At 37.1% G+C, this 25,930-nt stretch overlaps 1 protein-coding gene across 2 annotated transcripts in view; it reads left to right on the forward strand.

Moving 5' to 3' along the window:
- The window catches only part of LOC105483765 (KIT ligand), an 87,649-nt gene that overhangs the window by 26,773 nt on the left and 34,946 nt on the right, over positions 1–25,930 (forward strand). For both annotated transcript variants that reach the window (XM_011744739.2, XM_011744740.2), the window contains exons 2-3: positions 9,211–9,324; positions 22,539–22,601. In XM_011744739.2, coding sequence (XP_011743041.1) covers positions 9,211–9,324; positions 22,539–22,601 — 177 coding nt within the window. The remainder of the gene's footprint in view (positions 1–9,210; positions 9,325–22,538; positions 22,602–25,930) is intronic.

Below are 25,930 nucleotides of genomic sequence, written 5' to 3' on the forward strand. Positions count from 1 at the left end.
ATTCACCAAATGAGGATCCTGTTGTTGGTTTACATAGATTATTTTTGGAAGATATGGTTCATATGAGTTAAGAAGACCTGAACTCAGGACTAATTACCATACCTGTATCTTGGTAACTGGCTTTCCTGTCTTTGGGTAGTTGAGCCAATTGGCTCTCTTCCAAAATACATTTGGGCTACAAGGGAACTGCCTGCTTCAATAGCTGGTATGCAAGATTAAAGAGAAGATGAATGTTGTTTTTGGCAGCAGCTGCTGTTTTGTTCAGGGCAGCTCTAATACCATTTCTTAGGTCTGTGCATAAAGAAAATGAGCTACACAAACACTTCACTCTCCTTTTGACTTTGTGAAGTCTGTAATGTGGACCCTGACAATGCATATTTTAAAAAATCACTTCTCATATTCATAGAGAAAGAAAGGCTTTTTTTCCTGTATTTTTTTTTTTCCCAAGTTTAGAAGATTGGTATCTTCTGGTTTCTTGAATAGCATATGTCCTCCTGATGTTCTTAGGCTGCATGCATTTTAATTTCTACTGAAGAAAAGGAATCTGCAGTGTGACTTATGTGTTGCAACACACGTTCAGATTAAGTCCATTATTTCGTTTGGGGATTTTGTAGCTTCTTTTCCTGGCATATGGCTTTTTACTGTAAGGAAAGCTCTGTGTTCAGGAGGGATTGATTATTGGGTGAATAGCCCACTGGAGTCTGCTGATGTTTGTTCTCAACGAAAATGAAAATTGAGCAAGACCTTTGCCTTTGAGGTCTTCAGCCTCATCTTCTTGTAAATTCCTCCCACCCCTGACTTCTTTAAAGTGCTTTTCTAGTACTATCTGCTACTGTTAAAACCTGCTCCCAGAAAAGGACCTGCCACATCTGTCATTGATGTTAACATAAATTTTAGTCAGTATTACTTCCCTCTACCAGAACTGTTTCTACTGCATGCATTGGTTGTAACAGTGCACACAGATTTCTCATTTTTTTTCCTAATCATGTAAATAATTTGAAGGCAACATTTAGCAATGAAAGGATTATTGGAATTTTGTGTGTTGTGGGGGAATACACGGGGGACAATTTTGATGCATGTTTCTAAAAAAAAAACGAGAACTACCCACGACAATATGTGTCTATACAATGAAAGACTATCCAGAAATGAGAGGTTATCACACAATGAGCTTGACCTAGAGAGAAAAGTTGTACAATGATTAAACAAAGTAGCAAAGAAAAATGCCATATACAGCTGCAGAGAATGTTAACAGGAAAAAAAAAAAAAAAAAAAAAAACAGATGATTACCCAAACTGAAAAGATACATTTTAGAGCAGAAGTCACAAACACAGGGACATTTTGCTTCAGGAGTATTATCTCCATTAGGGTGTGTGTGAGCGTGTGTGCACACCCACACATTTAGGTACCCTATCCCCTCAGAGTTTCCAGAAATTGGAATAAGAGGAAGAGAAAACAAAGATAAATATTTTGTTGATATATTAGAACACCTCATTTAATTGGAAGTCAATTGTGTGGTAACTGAAGCTACTCTAAACACAGTTCAGAACTAAGAAATAAATGAAAAAGGTGTGTGAACTCAAAGTCAGTGTGAAAATATTCATGTGCTAAAGGTCATACTCTTTGTTCATGGGAGATTTACTCTATAAAGTCTTTTCTCAGAAAGTTTTACTCAAACATTTTTGAAGTACTTGTTTCCTGGTTTCCTAGCCAATGCAAAGCCCATAAACCACACAGCAAATAATTGCATAGCATCCGCAGTTTGAATAGTTTCTCATTTGATTCTTACTACTAGTTCATGAAATGGGTAAGACAAAAATTATTTTTATTCTCGTTTTACAGGCTGATAAATGGATACTCAGGGGGATTAGCTGACTTGCTTGAAGTCACATGGGAAGGGACTGAGAGGTTTTCTGGATCCATATTCTGCCCATGGTTTCCAAAAGCATTTTTTTGTTTTGTTTTGTTTTGTTTTTTCCTAATTTCTTCTTGGTCCTTGGAAACCTTTGTTTAAACAGAATCTTTCTAAGAGGCATGAACAAATTAAAAAAAAAAAAAAAAAAAAAAGCCGAGCTACTCTGCTTAAAATAAAGGGTGGGGGGCCAAGAATTCTGGCAGAGGCAGTTCACTTTCCTCATCTGGAATAGCTTGACCATCACTACACTGCACCATTCATTCATTCATTCATTCGTTCATTCATTCCAAAAGTATTTCAATTGAGCTGTGTTTTATTTTTCTGTTGCTGCTGTAATAAATTGCCACAAATTTATTGACTGACTGGGTGTAGTGGCTCACGCCTGTAATCCCAACACTTTGGGAAGCTAAAGCAAGTGGATTACCTGAGCTCAGGAGTTCAAGACCAGCCTGGCCAACATGGTGAAACTCCATCTCTACCAAAAATACGAAAAAAAAAAGGCCAGCCATGGTGGCAGTCACCTTTAATCCCAGCTACTCGGGAGGCTGAGGCAGGAGAATCACTTGAACCTCAGAGGCGGAGGTTGCAGTGAACCGAGACCACATCACTGCTCTCCAGCCTGGGCAACAGAGAGAGAGAGACTCCATCCAAAAAAAAAAATATATATATATATATAAATATTATAATTTTGAAGATCAAATGTTCAAAATAGGGCTCACTTAAATCAAAGTATCAATTAGACTGTGTGTTGCTTTCCAAAGACTCTAGGGGAGAATCTGTTTCTTTCTCTTTTCCAGCTTCTAGAAGCTTCCTACATTCCTTGACTCCTGGTCCCTTCTCTCTATTTTCAATGCCAGCAAGGACGTGTTGAGTCCTTTTCATGTCACATTTACTTGACTGTTCTTCCATCATTGCGCCTGTCTCTGAACAGAGCTGGAAAATAGTCTCCATTTTTAAGGACCGTGGGGATTAGATTAGACCCAGGGAATCTAGGATAGTCTCTTCATCTCTAGTTCTTAACGTAATCATGTCTGGAAAGTCCATTTTGCCATATGTGATGATATATTCACAAGTTCCAAGAATTAGAACACGGACATCTTTGGGACCATTATACTTCCTGCTATAAGCTCCCATATGGGACATGTGTTGTGCTCATCATCAAGAGTGCAGGAGACTGGAAATAGGCATGTTAGTGGTAAAAATATGTTGCAAGTAATGACATGACAATCTGGGGGAAACAGGAAAACTAAGGAACAAACAAGTGAAACCTAAATGTTTACAAGTTATACAAACAAGTACAGTAATTTGGAACCTCTTGGAGAAGGGAAGTTACAACTACCTAAGTGAGATACTTTGAAAGTCTTCCTTTTATTTGATGACCCTGAACCGTCAAAGAAAAGCAAAGTTTAATATCTCAATTCACTGTTTAAGAAATCAAAGTGTGTGTACAATATTAGAAAGACTTCTGTGTAGAAAAATTAATACTGAAAAATTTCTTTTTTATATAAAGAAGTAAGCTCTGCAGTTCAGCTCTCTCCTGAGTATACTGATGAAGGAGGTGTCATCCTTGCTTCGCAAAAACCCCAGTATTTCTAACTTGATTATCCCCCTGTCCTAATGTTTAGCTATGCCAGAATGAATTCTTTAATTTTATGAAAGGTAGGTAGTTTAAATGGTAGCAAAGTATCTGCAAAATTAAATTACAGTATGAATTTATTTATAATGGCTTTAAAATAAAGGGCTTTAAGAAATATAGGTTTTTCAGAGATATTTGAATGTTCATAAGCCAACATAGATTTAATTTTAGCATTTACCCAGTAGATTTTTATAAAATGAACAAAACCATATCTTTGTAAGCTATTTCAATTTAACCGATACAAAAAAATATATTGCCTGATCAAATCATTCTTCAATTATTATAGCAGTCTGTGTTGATATATTTTAAGGAACTATCAAATGACATATATTAAAAATGATGGTTTGAATAATGTAGAATATTCAGCTGTGGCATGGAATGTGGAACAGACTTGTCTCCATATGCTTGATATTTGCAAAATTATTAAAGTTTTAGAGATTTGCTATCACATCACAGTTCTCACAAATCATCTAACAGATTTGCGGGAGTTCTGGGACAGTGTAGAGGGGCTAAAAGGACAGGAGTTAGAATTGGACAGATCTGGGCTTACTGATTTCACCACTCAGAAGTCACCAAATGTCCCTATACCTCAACTCCTTCATCTTTAAAATTAGGACATATGAAAGTTACTGTTTTTTCGTTATTAGATATCCAAGATGCTTGGTATATAGTAAATGTTCAGTAACTTTTAGCTCTATTCATGGAATTGTTCCCAAAACACCACCAGCATCTGCATTTCCATTCCAGCACTCTGCCTGATAGAATTGAACTACTTATACTCCTATTTAAAGCCACACTTTCTACTTGAGAAATGAATCTCACCCCTTCTTTCCTGCTCAAGGCTGTTGCCCAAGCAGTCCCCTCTCTTCTGACCTATATTGCCAATTGCTTCCTCCTATTGGATCATTCCCATAGGCATATACACATTCTGATGTTTCAACCTTCTTACAAAGAAAACTCTCTTCATCCCCAATTTCTTGCCAGCTACTTCCCCATCTTGGTTTTATTTATGTGTTTGTTTATCCAGTTGCTCTCCTTTGAAAGAAAACTTCAAAACAACTGTTCATACTCATTGTTTCTGGTTAGTCTTGTCTCTTGCTTTCTTAAACCCACCATAGACTGGCTTTTTCCCGTACCACTTCAATAAAAGTGCTCTTGTTAGTGTCACCAGTGACCTTAATGTTGCCAAACCAGTAGTCAGTTCTCAGTCCTTGTCTTACTTGACCTATAACCAACATTTGACATAGTTTGACCTTCTTTTCCTTAAAGTACTTTTTTAAAGTCTTGACTTTCTTCCATAATCTTTTTGCTTTGCTCTCTTGGACTCTTTTGTGGGTTCTGACTCTTCTGTCAGATCCCTTAAGGTTAGAACACCATAGCATGCTCAGTTCTTTGTTCTTTTTTGTACTTTTACTCACTCCCTTGGTGATCTCATCCACTCATTTGCTTAACACCCCATTTATATATGGAAGGCTATCATATTTATATCTGCAGCCCAAGCTTCCCTCCTAAGTCCAGATTTAAATATCTTGACCTGGCATTATCACTAGAATACTTCAAAGACATCTTAAACTTAACATACTCAAAATTTAACTCCTGATCTGCCCCCCAAACCTTCTCTATCCCCAGTGTTCCCCATATCAGTTGATGGCAACACCATCTTGCCAGTAGTTCATACCAAAATTCTTATAGTCATCTTTGACTCTTTCTCTCAAATCTTACTCTGTCAGGAAATTCTCATGGTTCAGCCTTAGGAAGATGTCCAGAATCTAACCATTTTCAGTCAATGTATTACTATAACCCTTTCTTGATTGGATTACAGCAACAACCTCCCAACTTGTCTGTTTCATTTTCTACCTGTTGTCACCCTAAAGTCTATTTTTATTATAGCAATCAGACTGATCTTATTTAATTAATTTATTTTTATTCTGAAGTATATTTATATCCCGCCTCTGCTCAAATTCTTGCAATGAATCCTATTTTATTCAAGTAAGAGTCAACGTCTGGGCAATGGGCTTCAATAAGCCCTACATAAGCTGGCCTCTCCATTGTCTCTCTGACATCATCATCCTCTACTGCTCCCTGATTTACTCTTGCTATGTCTTAAATAACAGATGTCTTAAATAGACCTTAGGACCTTGGCACCAGCTTTTCTCTCTGTATGCCGTACTCTTCCCACAGATGTCTGCGTGGACCACTGCCTTAGCTTTGTCCAATCTTTGGTGAAATGTTGTCTTCTTAATGAGACACTTGTCAATATTACCCTGTTAAAAATTCCAAGCTGTTTCCATACATACTGCAATCTTTGGAAAGAAAAGAGTACAGTTAGTTCTGTGGCTCTTCTCTAGACTCAGAAATGCCTGGTGATTTGACCCTCCCTATAAGTCTTCTTTCAACAAGGACTCAAGAAACTTTTAGGTGTTCATCTGTACTTCCTCCAAGAGAACTCAGCTGAAGTTACTAGGTAGCAAGCACTGATGTGTGCTTTATTACAGGCATATATCATGCACTGATATGTATTAATATTTTATTGTTGAGAGTGGTACTGGTGGCGATAGCTGCTCTAGAAAAATGAATAGAAGTTCATGCTGTATCCCTAAAAAACTGCTCAGCTAGCAAGGTATAAGGAGAAGGAATCACCTACCCAGCATCACCTATCATTGCCACACATATCCTGAGTGTTCAGTGACTTTCTAATATTAGAGATGGCCTGGGAGTTGGCTCTGCTGGTGCTGTATGTACTCTTTTGTTACCTAACCTACCTTTCTTTCTTTTTCTTTCTTTCTTTCTTCTTTCTTTCTTTCTTTCTTTCTTCCTTCCTTCCTTTCCTTTTTTCCTTCTTTCTTTCTTTCTTTCTTTCTTTCTTTCTTTTTCTCTTTCTTTCTTCTTTCCTTCTTTCCTTCTTTCCTTCTTCCTTTCTTTATTTCTTTCTTCCTTTCCTTCTTTCTTTTTTCTTCCTTTCTTTTCTTCTTTCTTTCTTTCCTTCTTTCCTCCTTTCCTCCTTTCCTCCTTTCCTCCTTCCTTCCTTCCTTCCTTCCTTTCTTTCTTTCGTTCTTTCGTTCTTTCGTTCTTTCTTTAAATGGAGTCTAGCTTTTGTCTCCAGGCTGGAGTACAGCGGCACGATCTTGGCTCATTGCAACCTCTGCCTCACGGGTTAAAACAATTCTGCTGCCTCAGCCTCCCCAGTAGCTGGGATTACAGGCGCGCACTGCCACACCCAGCTAATTTTTGTATTTTTAGTAGAGACGGGGATTCACCATGTTGGCCAGGCTGGTCTCGATCTCCTGACCTCGTGATCCATCCACCTCGGCCTCCTAAAGTGCTGGGATTATAGTCATGAGCCACCACAACCGGCTGACCTAACCTTTCTTAAAACTCAGTAGTACACATGGTGCTTAGCAAAGCCTCCTGTGACTCATGACTGTGATTGTCACTCTGAACCCAAGATCACCAGTAAGGCAGAGTAGACATTATGATTCCAGTCCCCTTAACCTTGCTCTAATCTTTTTTTTTTCCATAGCTTTTGACACCTTTTGACATACTGTATAACCTAGTTACTTATGTTTGTTGATTAAGCCTTATGAGGGCAGGGTTTTTTTGTTCATTATATAGGCCTAGCACCTAGCTCAATGCCTGGTATACACCAGATACTCAATAAATACTTGTTAGATGAATGAATGAACAAATGTTTCTTTAGTATTTATTCAAGGCCAGGAGTAAAGGATTGTGAAGACCAGTAACAGAATTTCTACCGTTAAATTTCTTTGAGCCAAGGATGTGATTATGGTCATTTCTGAGATTGGTCCCTTACAGAGATGTCTTAGAGAAAGTTCCCAAATCACATCAGGAAAGAGGGGCTTAGAGAAGTTTATTTCCAGGGAGGTTATGTCTTAGCAATGACAATATAAAAGAAAGCTGAGTTTAATAAATTATATTTACACATGTGAAGGAAGATTGTGTTATTAACGGAGTGTTTGTATGTAGGGGTTGTCCAAAAAGAAGAATCCTCAGACAGAAATAATTTTTACAACTTAGTCTTCACTGTGGTCCAAGAAAGATGATACTATGAAGAGTGTGACCCCACAGTGCTCAAAGTAGCCTTAAATTAAATTATGCAGGATTACTGCTAAAATAGACCATGGTGGTAAGGGAATAAAAGGATTTTAATTTTGAATACAAACCACTTTATCCATGTAATTAGCATTGTAGTTTTAGAAATTTTAGCAAATAATAATCATTATTTGTTCTAGTATAATATCTAGTTAGTGTGCAGATATTAATTGAAAATAATAATCCAGTTCCTTTTAAATATGGCTAGCTATGTAAATAGAGAAGATTTCTAGTCATGTGCATCTGGACTCTTGTGTAATTTTAAGATTTTACAGAAGAATGGTATCTCATGAAAGAATTCACACATATTTTAGAATGTCTTCACATCTGCATGGTTTTGTCATGTTGTTTATTTTTCCTGGAACGCTCATCTTTTTTTTTTGTCAGCCCTTGCAAATCCTCCTTGTCCTCCTAAATCCGGCCACAGTCACATTTTCTCTCTGGCTTTTCTTGGCACTGTCTTCCTGCAACTGGTTCTCCCCCTTAAGGTTAATTGATTAATTGCTTCCTCCTCTGTGTTCCCAAAGTGTTTATCACAAGGTGTGGGTGTTATTTATTTACCTGCCTCTGAGTTTCAAGGGCATCTTCATCATCTTTGTTACCCTAGTGACTGGCACTGTTCTTGCAGCATAATACATGTTTAATAAATGGTTATTGAATTTGAGCATCAGAATATATTTTTACCTTGACCACTGATTCACCCAGCAAATATTTATTAAGGGCTTTTTATATGCAAGATACTGTGTTATGCGTTGTGAAGATACTACAAAGATAAATCAGATGCACAAGTCCTTGAAACTCTATAGTGTAATAAGGAATAATAAGTCATGCATTAAAACAACTATAATACATGATAGAAAATGTTGTTTTCAAGCTGATGTGTAGGTTATGTGTGTTTGAGAGAGAGAGAGAAGACAGATTACTTTCTGCTAGGGTTCAAGAATGCCTTCCTATTGGCTAAGGAAATATTTTCCTGAAGTGACTAAAAAGCTGTGTTTCAAAATATTCTTTTGATGTCTCACAAATTAAGTGGAATTCTGTCTTAGGTCTAAAAATACACATCTCTGTCACTTTAACTTGGTGTACTCTTGTAGATTATTGAATTAAAGCACTGCTCAGGGGTTATACTGCTACTTGCCAAGCGGTCTACATTTAAAGTAGAAATAAGATGTTTCTTTTGGTGCCATAAGGGATACATTTTATGCATTCTCTAGCTTTTAGAAGACACCCCAAAGGCTAAGTCTTTAACACGCTGTTACAAGTTTATTCCTAATTGCCATTGGGAAATTGGCTGAAGAAAGTTTTTGACAAAAGTTAACAATATTGTCATTGAGAGAATAATTCAAAATGGATTTTAACTAAAAGCTTTTTAAAACTTTGGTGAACATAGCTTGAATGTGTAATATTTAATTGCATTTAAGCCAATAACATACATACATATATATATATATTAGACCGGCCTTTTTGTGCATCAAGGCATTAAATGTTAAAAGTTTGAATGATTACAGATTTTAACTGATGATCATCAAGCAATTTTTCTGTTTTCATTTAGACTTGGATTCTCACTTGCATTTATCTCCAACTGCTCCTATTTAATCCTCTCGTCAAAACTGAAGGGATCTGCAGGAATCGTGTGACTAATAATGTAAAAGACGTCACTAAATTGGTGAGTAAGGAATGCTTTAAAGTGCCGTGTAAAAAAGAGCTGTGGCTCTTTTTCCTGTGCTTGTTGATCAAAGATTTAGATTTTTCTTGCCCCAAAGTACTGTTTTCCTAAGGTGGGGAAAGGAATCATTGGGTTACTATAAAGGGTTTATAGAAAGCAGGTAGTGAGATATTTAAGGTCATGGATACTTTGTTGGTAAAACTGGCTAGTTGCACACCGCTGCTGTGACTGCTTATTTGCTGGTCTTCTAGCCCTCCTTCATAGGCAGTGAAGGACCTTGGAGAGTTCGCTGTGTGCTGATGGGCTTGCCCCGGCTTGTTCCCCATAATCTCTCCAGTGGGTTCTCCAGCATGTTCTATTTCCCCTTCACATGTCTTCCTACTCTTCTCTAAAAAGCCTAACGAAAGGAAATCTGAAATGGCTATTCTCCCCATTCCATCAGTATGAAGACCCTGTCACATGTCAGTGGGCGTTTGCTTCTTCAGGGAACATAGAGAGGTGATTCATTGCCCACATGCTGAAGGGACTCATCTCCCTGGTTTGTGACATTGAACTCTTCCCTCAGCGAAAGCCATTTGCATTGCTGCCCCTAAGTCACTGCCAGCTCCGTGCTATGCTTTTCCAGGTGCTTTCTCTCAAGATCAAGCCAGAGAGGGCATAACACGTCTGGAATGCATCCTTCCCAACCCTCGCGATCTAGGGGAGATCTTACATGCTTGTTTGAACCATGTATGATTTCAGGATGAACAAAGCTTGAGAAGCAATTTTTTTAAATTCCTGGTTATTTAAATACTCACTGGAGAACCGAGGTGATGTGAGAATAGGTAAGAAATGAGGGTTGTGATGTAGAGAAAGGGATGAAAAGTTTATTTGTTGGGGTAATAGGATAGGGAGTAGAAGGGGCTCTATTTATCTTCCCTCTTCTTGATACATATTTTCCGGTGTATATGTTTTATTTTGGGTTTATAATAGAGCTTCAAAACAGAAGTTTAAGGCCACTGTTGAAGTCTTGCTAGCTTAGCCTCAATATAGAAGTAGAAACCTACAGACACAGTTTATACAAATTCCTTGGGACCCAGAGAGTTAAGGTTTAAAAGCATTCTCCCATACAGCAGCAGCAGATGTATCAGTATGTCTTACTTGAGGGAACTGTGAGCAAAGCCATGCAAGAGTTGCCTGATATATACCCGGGTAGCTATTGTGTATAGGGTGGGGGTGAGGGGGGCATATTTAAAAAAAAAAAAAAAAAACATACTGTTTAAAACAGATCATGTTTTTTTCCTTGAGTTGCTTGTTAGTTTGTGACCCAAGAAACAACACTAAAAGGACAGTATGTGTTTAAAATTTAACTTTTGTGCATGACCTGGGTTCTAGTCTGGACTTAACATGTGATGGCTATGTGACTTTAGTCAAGGCACTTGACCTCTTCAAGCCTCAGTTTCTTCATCTGTTAAATAGAGATAATATGTCAGAGGGATCTGAGGATAAATTGTAATAATGTAGCCTAAGCCCATAGTGAGCACAGTGCCTGACACATAGTAAATATTTGGTAAGTGTTAGACACGGTTACTATTTTATGATTATGTGAACTTAGGGAAGAGGAACCATACCAAGTGCCTCAGTTCAGAGCTGAAATGAGTGTCGGGTGGCATTACTGGAAGTAGGATGGTAGTAAGCACCATGAGATCAGTTACTGCCTTAACTCCCATCTGACTACTTATGCCCATGCCTAAATTCATTTATCAATAAATTGTTCTCAGATTCTAGAAGCTATTGACAAGACTAAGCACAATAATACAGAAAATGTTATGGTAAACTTGTGTGAGATGACCTAGTCTAGCAAACATGCACATGATTTTAGCTTTCTGTAAGGAAGGAAGATAAAGATTTAGAGACAAGATGAAGGAAAGAATAAGTCTACAAAGCAAGACAGACCCTTGAAGATGTAATGGTGCAAAACTACTTTTGAACATATGTTATCTTAATACCCAATGGGCTCAGTCAGTTGTTGGCTAAATTATTCATCTGGGAATTTTAATGGTGATATAAGAGAAGGGTGGGGACAGCAAAGTAGAAGGTGTTCATTAAATGTTTGCTGTGTGAGTGAAGAAGAAGAAATGATGTGCTCCACTTAATGAGCATCACAATCACCTGTCATGCTGATGAAAATTATGCCTGTATTCGCAATAGCAAAGACTTGGAACCAACCCAAATGTCCATCAGTAATAGACTGGGTAAAGAAAATGTGGCCCGTATACATGGTGGAATACTATGCAGCCATAAAAAGGATGAGTTCATGTCCTTTGCAGGGACATGGATGAAGCTGGAAACAATTATTCTCAGCAAAATATCATAAGAACAGTAAACCAAGCACCACGTGTTCTCACTCATAAGTGAGAATTGAACAATGCGAACACATGGACACAGGGAGGGAAACATCACGCACTGGGACCTTTGGGGGAGTGGGGCGCTGGGGGAGGGATAGCGTTAGGAGAAATACCTAATGTAAATGACGAGTTGATGGATGCAGCAAACCAACCTGGCGTGTGTATACCTACGTGTTGTTAACAAACCTGCACGTTGTGCACATGTACCCTAGACCTTAAAGTATAATAATAATTTAAAAATTGCAAGTGCCTGGACCTACAGCAAGAAACTGCTTTGATAAGTCTGAGAAAGGGATCCAAACATCTATGTTTTTAACAAATTTCTGAAAGGAGACTTAAGAGCAATTGCTCTAGATGGTCTCTTCTGTCATTGTTTAGAAATGAAAATGTCTTGACTCTTATTTAATCTCAACTCCTATTATGACTAGTTATCTGTGTTGTATAGATTTATAAAGATGCCAGATTAAAACAAATCTTCAAAATATGTTTACAGTAGGTCATTACTTTAGAACCAGCAGATCACAGTCTCTCAGGGAGTTATTTAAGGTGCAGCTCTAAGAGCATCACTATTCCGAATCTCAATTTGTGGAGATGAGGTGTAAGAACCGTAATGTTTCCAACGAGCATCTACATAAAAGTTATTTATGTAGAAGTATCAGGACTGCTTAGGCAATAGTGCTTATTTTGTGTGTGTGTGTGTGTGTGTGTGTGTGTGTGTTTTAATGTTTGAAGTGGAGTGTTCCTATCCTAACTTATTAATTTCATTTATTCAAGCAGCAACATGAGTGACTGTTGAGATTTATGGATGGAGATAATCAGAGCCTTTCTCTAAAGAATGCTGGGGCAGAGCATCTTGATGGAAGTCGGGATTACTGGGTTGTTTTAATGCCAGCTCCACTATTACTTGGCTGTGTGGCCTTGGACAAATCACTGAATCTTTCTGGCATTCAATTTCCTAGTTTTTCAAGTGAGGAACATGGACATGATCAATAGGTCTTAATCTAGGACTGATAAACTTCAAATGCTTACACATGAAGTTCAGAATTGTGCTGCCTTTGTATGCCTTATGTTCATTTCTGAGGAGAGTGTGTAGGTTTTATCATTTCTCAGATAAATCTATGGCCCCAAAGGAGATGAGAACTACTAAATTAGAGAAATTTGGAGGCCCTTTTCAGCTTTGAAATTATTTTATTCCATAATGATGTTTTTTTTTCAGGTTGCATCTCTTGGAATAATTCAGTAATGACTCGACTAAAGGAGGTTATATAGGATGAGAGGAACTTGCTTTGCAGACATAACCTTGCTACATTTTATGTGAGGGAAAGGAAGTGGCCTGACAGTTGATTTTTGCCTGTACTCACAGTTATTCCTTCAATGGAAATCATTCCTTTGCAGCCCCTACCAGTTCCGTCTTTGCATTAGGTGGCAACTCGCACTGTGCCCACACACTTTAAGTTTTATTTACTTGAAGTGATTCTCATGTCACAGAAGCACATGATTTATGACTTTAATGTCAATTGTTTTAAATTTCTTCTTGAACACTTTATACTGCCCCTACAGTCCCCATGGTTTTCATTTGAATTGTTTCTGGCACGTTTACTAAGCATAATAGTTCATCTATTTACAGAACATTTTACTTTGTTTCTAAAAAAAGTGTTGCAAGACTTGTTTTAAATGGCAAACTCAGACTTACCTAAAGAAAGGGTCAAGTATCTGGGAAGAGGATGAATCAAGCTTTCATAACTTGTATCTATGGGATAGTTAGGTTGCAGCTTTTAGCAGTTGTAATTGTTCATATAAGAAGGAAATTCAAATATTGAAAGAGTTCAAACTAGTTTTCTCTGTGTATTCTCCCTCCTCTTCTCTTTGTTTGTGATGATGTTGTTTCTTCATTTGAGGCAGTTTAACTCAATATGATTTTGCTGCTAAAGAGAAAAAATGTTTTTGTCTTTAACTTTCTATTGGGTAATGACTTATCTTCCTCAAAACGTTTCTTAAGGTCCCGTCCCTATCTCGTAAAGGTGGAATTATTCTGTCTTTTAGGTCAGTCTACAAATTAGTAAGATAGCATTAGAACAAAGGAACCTATTGTTTTCCTGGTCTTGTCGTGGGCAGTTAATTCAAGTTGGCTATATTTATACATGATTCATGGAGATTAACATAATAAGAGATTATAAAAATATCCTCAGATAACACATTTTCACACTTTGAATAGACAGTCTTGATTAATTCTGATTATTTTTCTCTTCAAATATTATATTTCTCAAATAGAATTACTACTGCATTAAAGTGAAGAATTGGATTCCCTGAATGTCCCCATTTCTGGATGAATTCTTTTCTTCAAATGACCTGTGTATACCATTAATAGTGAAGATTTCACATAATTTTGTTTGACCTTTGAAAAATAATAGTTTGAAAGATAGTTTTCAAATTTTATTTTATTAGGTTGCAATATTTAGCATTTTAACTTCTGCTCCTGTGGTCAGCAAAAAATTCGTTCTCTATTTAAAGCTAAAATTTAAGGACATTTTATATTTTTTAAAAAAAGGACTATTAGAAATAATATGTATTAAAACTCTCTAGATAGATTGCTATATTATTAAGAGTATCAGTCTTATTGTTAGGAAAACATTGTTCTTCCTTTATAGAATAAATTACTTAGATAATGTGTCTTCTGCTCCTTGAATTTTTATGTTTATCTTTTGTGGAGATGTGGGTCCCTTTGTGTTGCCCAGGCTGGTCTCAAACTCCTGGTCTCAAGAGATCCTCCCACTTCTGCCTCCTGAAGTTCTGGGATTATAGGTGTCAGCCACCATGCGCAGCCTGCTCCTTGGTTTTTTAAAACAATAGTTACGAGTACATAGACACCATGCAGAAATACTTGCATGGATTGTCTCCTTTACTTTTCATAACCTTATGAGGTAACTGTTTTTAGGCCCAGTATATTGGTTAGAAAGCTGAGATCTAGTGGTATTTAGTAACCTGATCATTATCACTTGGGAAATAGTTGAGTAGAGGTTTGACCCCCTAACTACATATCATTGCAGCACAGTAATGCAGTTCATAATTTATAATGCATTCCCAGTAGTTTCAGATGTAAATTTCAACCACAATTAATGAATTATCATTGTAACCTACTGAATTTTATTTCCTGAATAGTAGTCACCTTATCTTACTGTGATTAGGAAGCTATCATATTGTAGAAGCTCAGTTAGTACTACTTAATTGGAATCACCATCATAAGGTATGTCATCATATGATAGGACATCATCATAAGGTATGTCATCATCATGAGGTATTATACACTCCCTAAGTATTATAGTTTATAATCTCTTCTATTTGAAAGGAAAAATGGTTATCTATCTTTGTTTAGATATTCTTTACTGAGGAAAGATGACCTTGAAAAGCCTCCTAAAATTGTCATCTTAATTTTTTTTTTTTTATGAGACAGGATGTCTGTCACCCAGTCTGGGGTACAATGGTGCAGTCATGGCTCACTAGATCCTCAAACTCCTGGGCTCAAGTGATCCTCCTGCCTCAGCCTCTCTAGTAGCTGAGAATCCCAAGTAGTTGCCACCATACCTGACTAATTTTTAAAATTTTTTTCTTGAGATGGACTCTCACTTTGTTGCCAAGTCTGGTCTCAAAATGCTGACTTTGAGTGATCCTGTCACCTTGGCTTCTTAAAGCAGTAGGATTACAGGCATGAACCACTGTGCCCTGCCAATTTTGTAAAATCATGAATTGAGTTACCATTTTTAAAAAGTCCAGTTACACTCGAAAACTATACAGGTGTGGTAATACACATGGTTGGTTAGATTTTTAGTCAATATTAGTAGTAGATAAATTTTTAGGAGAAACAAAACAGCAAAAAGCTTTTTTGGGCAGTGTTATTTCTGAAGGCTGAACAACTAACATTATAGTAAGCTACTGTATATGAGTGAACGATGACATTTAGATAGAAGTGTAGAGCTTTTCTCCTCTACAGCCATGATTATTAAACAGTGCTAGGTCTGAAAATCATGGACTCTTTCCCCAGAACAGTTGACATATGCACAGCATTTTATTAAAGTGTCAAGGGAGCCATAGATCACTACTGAATTTTGATTCCTGCCTTGGACTTGGGAGAGACAGCCAAAACAAGTAAGGGTCTTGCAAAATGTCCAAGTGGCCGCTGATCTCATGGGATTTAGGGACCTCAGTGACACTTGAACCATGAGATTCAAAGGTTTTTAGATCAGTCATCTAGAGAGGAAGTTAAATGTTCTGATTTGGAATTATTTTTCTTCTGAGTCCAAATACCTGCAGGGTGCGGTATGCAGCCAGTGCCAGTTTGGCTTGCAAAGACTTTTTCTTGGCCGAGTCTCCAGCATTTCCGAATGCTGTTCTCCCGTGGATATTTTTCCAGTGTCACTGGACATGGTCAATCCTTAGGATATCCAAAGAAGACAGTAAATAGGGCCCACCAGCACAGTTAGCTCATCATCCAGTGACTTGTTTTTGCAGTTTCTTATTTACAATCTGGCATAGTATTGACATCCTTGCACTCCAAACTAAAGCTCATTACAATGAGTTAGCCTTTGGTAAAATTTTCCGTCAGTTAATTTTTTTTTCTTTTCCATGAATTTCTTTTAGTAGAACAGATTTGTTTTTAAAAATATGTACCCTTGGTTACTTATCCATTTAACTCTACCAACAGGGAATACCAACAGGGAATACCTCCCTGGACTCTAGACCTGGCTCCTGCTTTTCTAGTTTCTAGTTTACATGTAAATATTTAATGTATATTCAGATTCCTAGTGGTCTTCTAATCTTTTGTCTGTCTCTATTTTCTCTTTGCGCCAAACTGTCTTACCATACTAATCTTGCTATTTTACTACCATATTCCTTTGCTGAAACACGTTCAGTGTTGCATCACCACTTACATAAGGAAGTCAAACCAGACTGAATTTATAGAAATTACCTAGTTTGCCCTCTTTATTTTACAGACAGGGAGTAGAACTTCCACAGAGATGATGCTATGTGTCTAAGCAGAAGCGATTTGCTGTAGAGTTCTGGTGGTAGAACTGTTCCTACTGTACTTTACTACTTCCCATTTGACCTCCTTAGCTCAACATTTGGAGGGTCTCTCTCAAATGCAGTTTTCCTGGAGTATTTCTTATCTCTTATGTGGTCTCCCTAATATATTATGAGTTTTCCCATTTCTTTGCCTTTGCACAGGACCCTTCCTCTATCTAGAATGTCCCACTCCCTTGCATTTAGTATTAATAGAAATTCATACTCATTCACATACCATGCCTAACTAAGCACTTCGTATTTTACATGAGTTATTTAATCCTTATAAACCTGTCAGCTAGATTCTATATGATTGCCATGTGACACATGTGAAAAATTAGGTTAAAGTAGATGCAGTGACTTGCCTGAGACTTCTGAGTTAGCAGGTTGCAGCACCAGGATCCAACCTGAGTGGTCTGTCCCCAGAACCTGTGCTATTAATCCATACATTAAATTCACTGCCTCTAAGGAATATTTTCCAAGTTCCAGGCCATAGGCTCGCTCTGTGATATATATGAGAGAAGCAGAATTTATTGCATGGTTATCTGTGCTTTCTGGAAGGTGAGTCAGTATACTACGGGGTTGAATATTTCCTCCCCAAAATGCTTGGGACCAAAAGTGTTTCAGATTTCATTTTTTTTTTTCAGATTTTAGAATATTTGTGGTTTTTTCTTTTTAATATACTTTCAACTATTATTTTTGATTCAGGGGCTACATTTGAAGGTTTATTACTTGGGTATATTGTGTGATGTGGAGGTTTGGGGTATGATTGATCTCATCACCTGGGTAGTGAACATGGTACCTAATAGGTAATTTTTTTAACCCTGTCTTCCTTCTTCCTATCTAGTTGTCCCTGGTATCTATTGTTGCCATCTTTATTGCCATGAGTATGCAGTGTTTAGTTCCCACTTCTAAGTGAGAGCATGCAATATTTGATTTTCCCTTCCTGTGTTAATTCACTAACAATGATGGCCTCCAGCTGCATCCATATTCCTGCGAAGGACATGATTTTATTCTTTTTCTGTGGCTGCATAGTATTCCATGGTGTATATGTATCACTTTGTCTTTATTCAGTTCACGATAGGCACATAGGTTGATTCCATGACTTTCTATTGTGAATAGTACTGTGATGAACGTACAAATGCATGGGTTTATTTGGTAGAAGGACTTCTTTTGGATGTACACCCAGCAATGGGATTGCTGGGTTGAATGGTAGTTCTGAGTTCTTTGAGAAATCCCCCAACTTCTTTCTGAAGTGGCTGAACAGTGTATATGCATTCCCTTTTCTCTGCAGCTTCACCAGCATCTGTCGTTTTTTTGGCATTTTTTAAAATTATATTTTAAGTTCTGGAGTACATGTGCAGAACGTGCAGTTTGTTACATAGGTATACATGTGCCATGGTGGTTTGCTGCAGCCATCAACCCATCACCTACATTAGGTATTTCTCCTAGTGCTGTCCTTTCCCCTGATGTGTGATATTTCCCTCCCTGTGTCCATGTGTTCTCATTGTTCAACTCCCACTTATGAGTGAGAACATGTGGTGTTTGGTTTTCTGCTTTTGTGATAGTTTGCTGAGAATGATTGTTTCCAGCTTCAACCATGTCCCTGCAAAGGACATGAACTCATCCTTTTTTATGGCTGCATATTATTCCATGCTGTATATGTGCCACATTTTCTTTATCCAGTCTATCACTGATGGACATTTGGGTTGGTTCCAAGTCTTTGCTATTGTGAATAAACATACAATAAACATACGTGTACATGTGTCTTTATAATGGCATGATTTATAATCCTTTAGGTATATACCCAGTAATGGGATTGCTGGGTCAAATGGAATTTCTAGTTCTAGATCCTTAAGGAATCACCACACTGTCTTCCACAATGGTTGAACTAATTTACACTCCCACCAACATGACAGCCATTCTAACCCATATGAGATGGTATCTCATTGTGGTTTTCATTTGCATTTCTCTATTGATTAGTGATGTTGAGCAATTTTTCATGTATTTTTTGGCCCCTTGCATATCTTCTTTTGAGAAATATCTATGTCTTTTGCGTACTTTTTGTTTATGGGGTTATTTTTTGATTGTTGAATTGTTTAAGTTCCTTTTAGGTTCTGGATATTAGATCTTTGTTGGATGCATAGTTTACAAATATTTTCCCCCATTCTGTAGATTGTCTGTTTACTCTGTTAATAGTTTCTTTTGCTGTGTACAAGCTCTTTAGTTTAATTAGCTCCCAATTGTCATTTTTTGTTTCTGTTGGAATTGCTTTTGAGGACTTAGTCATAAATTATTCCCCAAGGCCAGTGTCCAGAATGGTGTTTACTAAGTTTTCTTCCAGGATTTTTACAGTGTGGGGCTTTACATTTACATCTTTAATTCCTTTTGAGTTAATTTTTGTATGTGGTGAATAGTAGGGGTCTAGTTCCATTCTTCTACATCTAGCTAGCCAGTTATCCCGGCATCATTTATTGAATAGGGAGTCCTTTCCCCATTGTGTATGTTTGTTGACTTTGTCAAAGATCACATGGCTTGTATGTATGCAGCTTTATTTTAGATTTCAGATTAGAGATGCTCAACCTGTATAAATGCTTAGAAAGTAATATTAATACAATAATTTATTAAGTGACCACAAATATCTACAACTTGACTTTCTAAGTTCTCTTCCAAATGTAATTAGAAAGAAACCAATGAAAACCAAGAAAGTGATAACGAGGAGACAGCGCTATAGGTAGGTGTGCTGAGCCCCAGCGCAGAAAGCCAGGGTTTGCATCCTACCTGCACCAGTTACTCCTAATGCCTGTGACCTTGGGGATACCAGTTAACCTGAGTTTCTTTGACCTCATTCGTAAAATAAGCTTAATATGATCTCTCAAGGGGTTGTGGTAGAGACTGTATATGAAAACTTGTTTTAAATTATAAAGCACGTTTCAAAAATAGTATTATTTTTCAATCTCACCAGAAACTGAATATCCATAAATCAGGTTAACAAAGAAATTACTTTATTATTATACACTGTCCCACTGCCAGTGGTAGAGTGTAGATTCCAGTGTTTTTGTCAGGGAACTTCCTATAAGCCTTATTTGAACCAATATTTGTATATAAATTATTCATGAAATGGAATTGGTCACCATACTCTTTACATTTTCTTTGCTTTTTAGACATATACTCAGATCCCACACTTTCTAAATACTAATCAAGTTGATTGTATTTTTGTATTTTTAAAATAATATAAATTATGCTTAAGAAAGGGCTGGATTTTCAAGCAGCTTGTGTTCAGAATACCTGCCACTTCTTGCTGCACTTTTCTGTGTGGAATGCCTTTAATTTACCTGGTTTATTCAAGATAAGATAGAATATTGCTGCTCAGTTGTTGTTTTCACACTTGCAACAGGTCTGCTTTGTCCTTGTCACTAGGGTTTACATAAAATGACTAGACCCTTTTGCTTTTCAAAGATGAGGATGAAGATTAAGAAGAGAAAAGAAATTATGGAAGCCTGGTGGAAAGTTTGAGAGGAAGAAAGTTAAGTGTAAAGAATGAGGGAGTTAACTCCAAAAATAAATGAAAAAAAAAAAATGCCATTGTGTCTGGCAGCTCAGATGTCTTTTCAATTAGCAGCGATGGAATGGACACGGTGGCTCATGTCTATAATGCCAGCATTTTGGGAGGCCCAGACAGGCAGATCACTTGAGGCCAGGAGTTTGAGACCAGACTGGCCAACATGGCAAAACCCCTTCTCTGCTAAAAATACAAACATCAGCCAGGTGTAGTGGTGCATGCCTGTAATCCCAGAGGCTGACACATGGGAAGATTCCTTAAGCCCAGGAGGTAGAGGTTGCAGTGAGCCAAGATCGTGCTACTGCACTCCAGCCTAGGTGACAGAGTGAGACCTTGTCCCCCAAAAAGAATAAAAAAAGCAGCAGTGATTCTAATATTTTATTTAGGGTGGCATGAGGAGGGTTGATATACTCAGAACAAGTGCCTAGAGGGTGTAGAGTGTGAACATATGTAGTGGAGCTGAGACAAGGAAGGCTCTGCTCTCGGGGGACCTGGGTTCTAGTATAGACTTAACATGTGATGGCTGTGTGACTTTAGTCAAGGCACTTGACCTCTTCAAGCCTCAGTTTCTTCATCTGTTAAATAGAGATAATATGTCAGAGGGATCTGAGGATAAATTGTAATAATGTAGCCTAAGCCCATAGTGAGCACAGTGCCTGACACATGGTAGATATTTGGTAAGTGTTAGACACGGTTACTATTTTATGATTATGTGAACTTAGGGAAGAGGAACCATACCAAGTGCCTCAGTTCAGAGCTGAGATGAGTGTCGGGTGGCATTACTGGAAGTAGGATGGTAGTAAGCACCATGAGATCAGTTACTGCCTTAACTCCCATCTGACTACTTATGCCCATGCCTAAATTCGTTTATCAATAAATTGTTCTCAGATTCTAGAAACTATTGACAAGATCAAGCAGAATAATACAGAAAATGTTATGGTAAACTTGTGTGAGATGACCTAGTCGAGCAAACATGCACATGATCTTAGCTTTCTGTAAGGAAGATAAAGATTTAGAGACAAGATGAAGGAAAGAATAAGTCTACAAAGCAAGATAGACCCTTGAAGATGTAATGGTGCAAAACTACTTTTGAACATATGTTATCTTAATACCCAATGGGCTCAGTCAGTTGTTGGCTAAATTATTCATCTGGGAATTTTAATGGTGATAGAAGTGTGGGGACAGCAAAGTTAGTACAATGTGTAGGAAGGAAGAGAACCTAGAACTCTGTAACTTACTAGGGTTATATGCCTCCAAAGTCAGTTGCCAATATAGCTCTCAGTAAAGAACATGGATTGAGTGTTTATAATGTGTTTGGCACATTCATCTATCTTAATTCTAAATGACCATTTGACATAGGTATCTTGATCTTTATTTTATAAATGAGAGGAACCAACGTACAGAGTTTAGATTTGTCCCAGATTCCCTTGTCCCAAATCTGTTGCTTATTCACTTATGCCAGAATGACTGATGTAAATAAGTCAGACATTGTTTAAAGCCTTCAAAAGAACCTAGGCAAATATTTGAGACTTCTCAAATGTTCAGCCCAAGGCAAAAGAATTAAGTTACATCACAGACTGAGTCTTTCTAAATTATTTGTTGTAAAGCATTTGCATCTTGTAAGTAGCATTGTTCCTGAAGTTTCACTGGTCATTTTTTAGGTTCTACATAAAATAGTAGTTCTCAAATTTAGGCGCACATCGGAATCACCTGGAGGACTTGTTACGTAAGATTCTGTAGGTCTGGTATGACCTGAGAATTTGCGTTTCTGACAGGTTCCCTGTTGCTGGCACGTCACTTTGAAGTCCACATTTTGAGAACCACTGACATAAAAAGCATATATTTTATGATTAATTCTGTGGAGGAACAAGTAGGAAAATAGTCCTGGAGGGGAATTCCAAGATCACAGGTGGAAGCTGAAATTCAGATCATGTTTCCAAAACTCAGTAGGTTATACCTAGCCAGCCATAACTGCATTTGGAGTCCAAAAAATTAGCATTATCACTTTTCTATTTTGAAGGGTGCCTTTCATTACAGAGGGAAATCAAGGATTAAAAATCAATATACATGTAAATATTGAAATTCATTGGTAACTTTAAAAAGCACAACAGTTTTGTATGCTTTTCTCCAAAGCACTACAAATATAATTAATTGATGTATAAGAATTTTCTTATGGAATTCTTTTTTTTTTTTTTTTTTTGTCTCTGTAGGTGGCAAATCTTCCGAAAGACTATATGATAACCCTCAAATATGTCCCCGGGATGGATGTTTTGGTATGTAAACTACATTTCTGATTTTCAAGTTAGTAACTCATAGAAGAATTATGCAAAACTACTTTTGAACATATGTTATCTTAATACCCAGTGGGCTCAGTCAGTTGTTGGCTAAGTTATTCATGTGGGATGAATAAAGAAGAAATGAGATAATTCATATTGAGATAGTACACTAGCTGCTATGTAGGAGCTTACTTATTGTCAGGATTTGAAGAATTTATCTTTGGAATTTGACTTGCAGGGGTTTCACCCCCCCACTTAAGCAACTGTTAAACTTTATCAGTGATCATTTCAGCACATATGTCCTAAACCTGTATAGTTGTTCTTCACTATCCTTAGGGGATTGGTTCCAGGACACCTTCCAACCCTCCATCCTCCCCACTCAGTCCACCGTCAGGATACCAAAATCCTAGGATGCTCAAGTCCTTCCTATGAAATGGCATAGTATTTGCATATAACCTATGCACATTCTTCTGTATACTTTGTTTTCACATTTTTATTTTTCACCATGGAAGGCACACTGGAACTCCCATGTGCTTTAAATGAGTTCTAAATTAATTCTAATACCTAATATAATGCATATATTGCATAAATAATTATTATATTCTGCTTTTAAAATTTGTTTTATGTTTTCTTGTTGTTTGAATATTTTCCATCTTCGGTTGGTTGAATCCATGGATACAGAGGGCCATCTGTACTTCCAAATTAAATATAATTATCTTCTATAGGCCTAGCCACAGATTTTCTCATTTTCCTTAAGCATCCCCCTAAAAAGGACTTCAGTGTAAGTTTATGTAAATTCTTTTTCATAGCTGACCTATCTCGCTTGTTTAATTTGAAAATGTGAAATATTTTATCTCTGAATTTACTAGGAATGCAATAGATTCTTAGAACCTTACAACAAGTATATGTGTTTACTGTTATAAATACTACTCTAGTGCTGAAACCAGGAAATTTTAATGATCTTTCTTGTTATACAGTATTAGAATTCATACATTAAGAAATATTTCAAGCATAGAGAATACTGTAATATCTGTATACCCATCACAGAGCTTATCAGACTTTACCATTGTGCAATATTTGCTTCAAATATATTTTTTAATAATGAAACATTACAAATGTAACTAATGCCCTATGTATGCTCCTTCTCTATCTTCATTAATCCCCACTTTGTCTCTTAGTGGTAACACTTATTCTGAGCTGGACTTTTTCATTCCAATGTGTGCTTTCAGGGCTTATAATGTGGACAGCATTCGCTGGTGTTACATAGAGCAGGAGAAGCATTCTCTTATATGTTTACTGCAGTGTATGCACCCATACATAAGACATGGAACTTTTTGAATACTTAATAATTTTATGTTAATCTTCTATACTTTGAAGTTTGCTTATATCTTTCAACATGCTTTGACAAGTTGTTTTATGTTGACTCATTTCAACTACTGTACTGTTTGTTGAGTAAATTTGAAACCATTTGAGTTACTCTCCTCTCTACAGCTCTCATCTTTCCATAATCTACCAAACCTTATTATATATATCTACTTTGTGCAAGTTGTTTTAGGTTTTGACCAATTTTTGTGGATCAGTTCATCAAAGTTGTTACCAATTTAAGCATATCATTATGTGCCTGTGCTTAAAATGCGTTTCAAAGACTACAAGGCTGTCATTTCAAGAGAATGTCAAAGCTACATTTCTTTTTATTCATAAGCATTTTAGCGTGAACTACCTAAAGTTTTTTAGAACTCCTTAGAACATGTATCTTCATGTTGAACCATTTATCCTCAAGCCTAGGTCAATGTCTATCCTGTTGAGTTAGGGGGAGTTCTCTGGAAATAGAAATGGAAAATTATTAGCAGCCTGGAAGTTAATTAATTTTATTATTTGATTACTTAGTCAGCAAGTATTTAGTTAGGAAAAACTAACCAGGAGCCAGCACTTTACCAGACACTTTAAGAAACAAACACACATCAATTAGGCGATGATCTTATGTTCAAAAAGTTTAGTAATTGGGAAGGCAGGAAGGGGGTATTATGTGGCATTTTTATAAATCTTTTCCATTTGCGAAATGATTTCACATATTAATTTTCTTGGCTGATTAGAAAAACTCTGAGGAAGGTATGATTCCTATTTTACAAATGATATATTGAGCTTTACAGCTCAAAAGTATTTTGCCCAAGGTTATACAATTAGAAAGTGCCAAGAGTCTTAAAAAGAAACCCCTAGGTTAACCCTGGGTTACAGAAAGTGAGAATCTAAATAATTTCAATACTTAGGGAAAGTGTTTGAAGGGAAGCCTCTGGTAATAAAGACCCACCCCAGATCCTTCCTGACTGCAGCAGCATTTAGGATTGTGATTGCCAAGCACTCAAAGATAACCTGCTGCTCTTTGAAAAACAAATGTTAAACTGAAAACAACTAAATAGAATATTTTGTGCTGGTATAATCATAGAATGTGCTAAATCATAGATTTCAATGTCGGCTAGTGATAGCAAGAGCCAAGCTTGTGAAAATAAAGCTGATTCACTGCCACATATTTTGTGCTTGTTTCTGTAATTGAGAAAAGTCTGCTATTATTTGATTCTGGCATGCTGTCCTGGCACAACTGGAGAAACACTGTTCTTCTTGGCCACCACTGTGGGCAAGAAAAACAAGGCCATGCTTAGTGCATTGGGCAGAACCAGGGGTCTCACCCTTTGTTTTACCTTCATTTTGAAATGTTCGTTTCTGCCAAGACCAGAGGAGTTTCCCAGTGGGGAGGCCTCTGATTATTTGCGAGTGGTCAGAGTCCCAGCTGCCTTATCTTTTGTCTTTAAACAATAGAGGGTGGAGTGGGAATGGGTGCCAGAAAGATTCTCTCGGGCCAAAGCAATAAAATTCTGCCAATGGGCACTGGGCAGAAGAAAGCTCTAGAATAGAATATACTTTTATTTTTATTTTTATTTTGCTTTTGTTAAAAAAAAAAATCAGCTAAATTCTCCTGGAAAAGGGAGTTCACTTTTCCAAGGTCCTTCTTAGAAAATTACCTAGCAGATTCTCTCTCACAAATAGCAGGGTGTGATCAGCCACTTAGTGTTTAACTCTAACGGTAATCACCAATGCTATTTTAAACTCTTTGAAACTATTATATTGCTGGACTGTTAAAATTTCCTTTAACTTCCTAACCTTCAAGAATACATAGATATTTCTGGTCTTTTACATTTACTAGTAATGTTATCATAAAAACATTACTTTCTCAGTCTATTACATACAAACTTCAGAATTGTATATATTTATGGGGTGCACATGATATTTTGATACAAGCATAGAGTGTGTAATGATCAAATCAGAGTAAC

This window comes from Macaca nemestrina, chromosome 10 (genome assembly GCF_043159975.1).
Source record: "Macaca nemestrina isolate mMacNem1 chromosome 10, mMacNem.hap1, whole genome shotgun sequence".
Taxonomy (NCBI): Eukaryota; Metazoa; Chordata; class Mammalia; order Primates; family Cercopithecidae; genus Macaca; species Macaca nemestrina.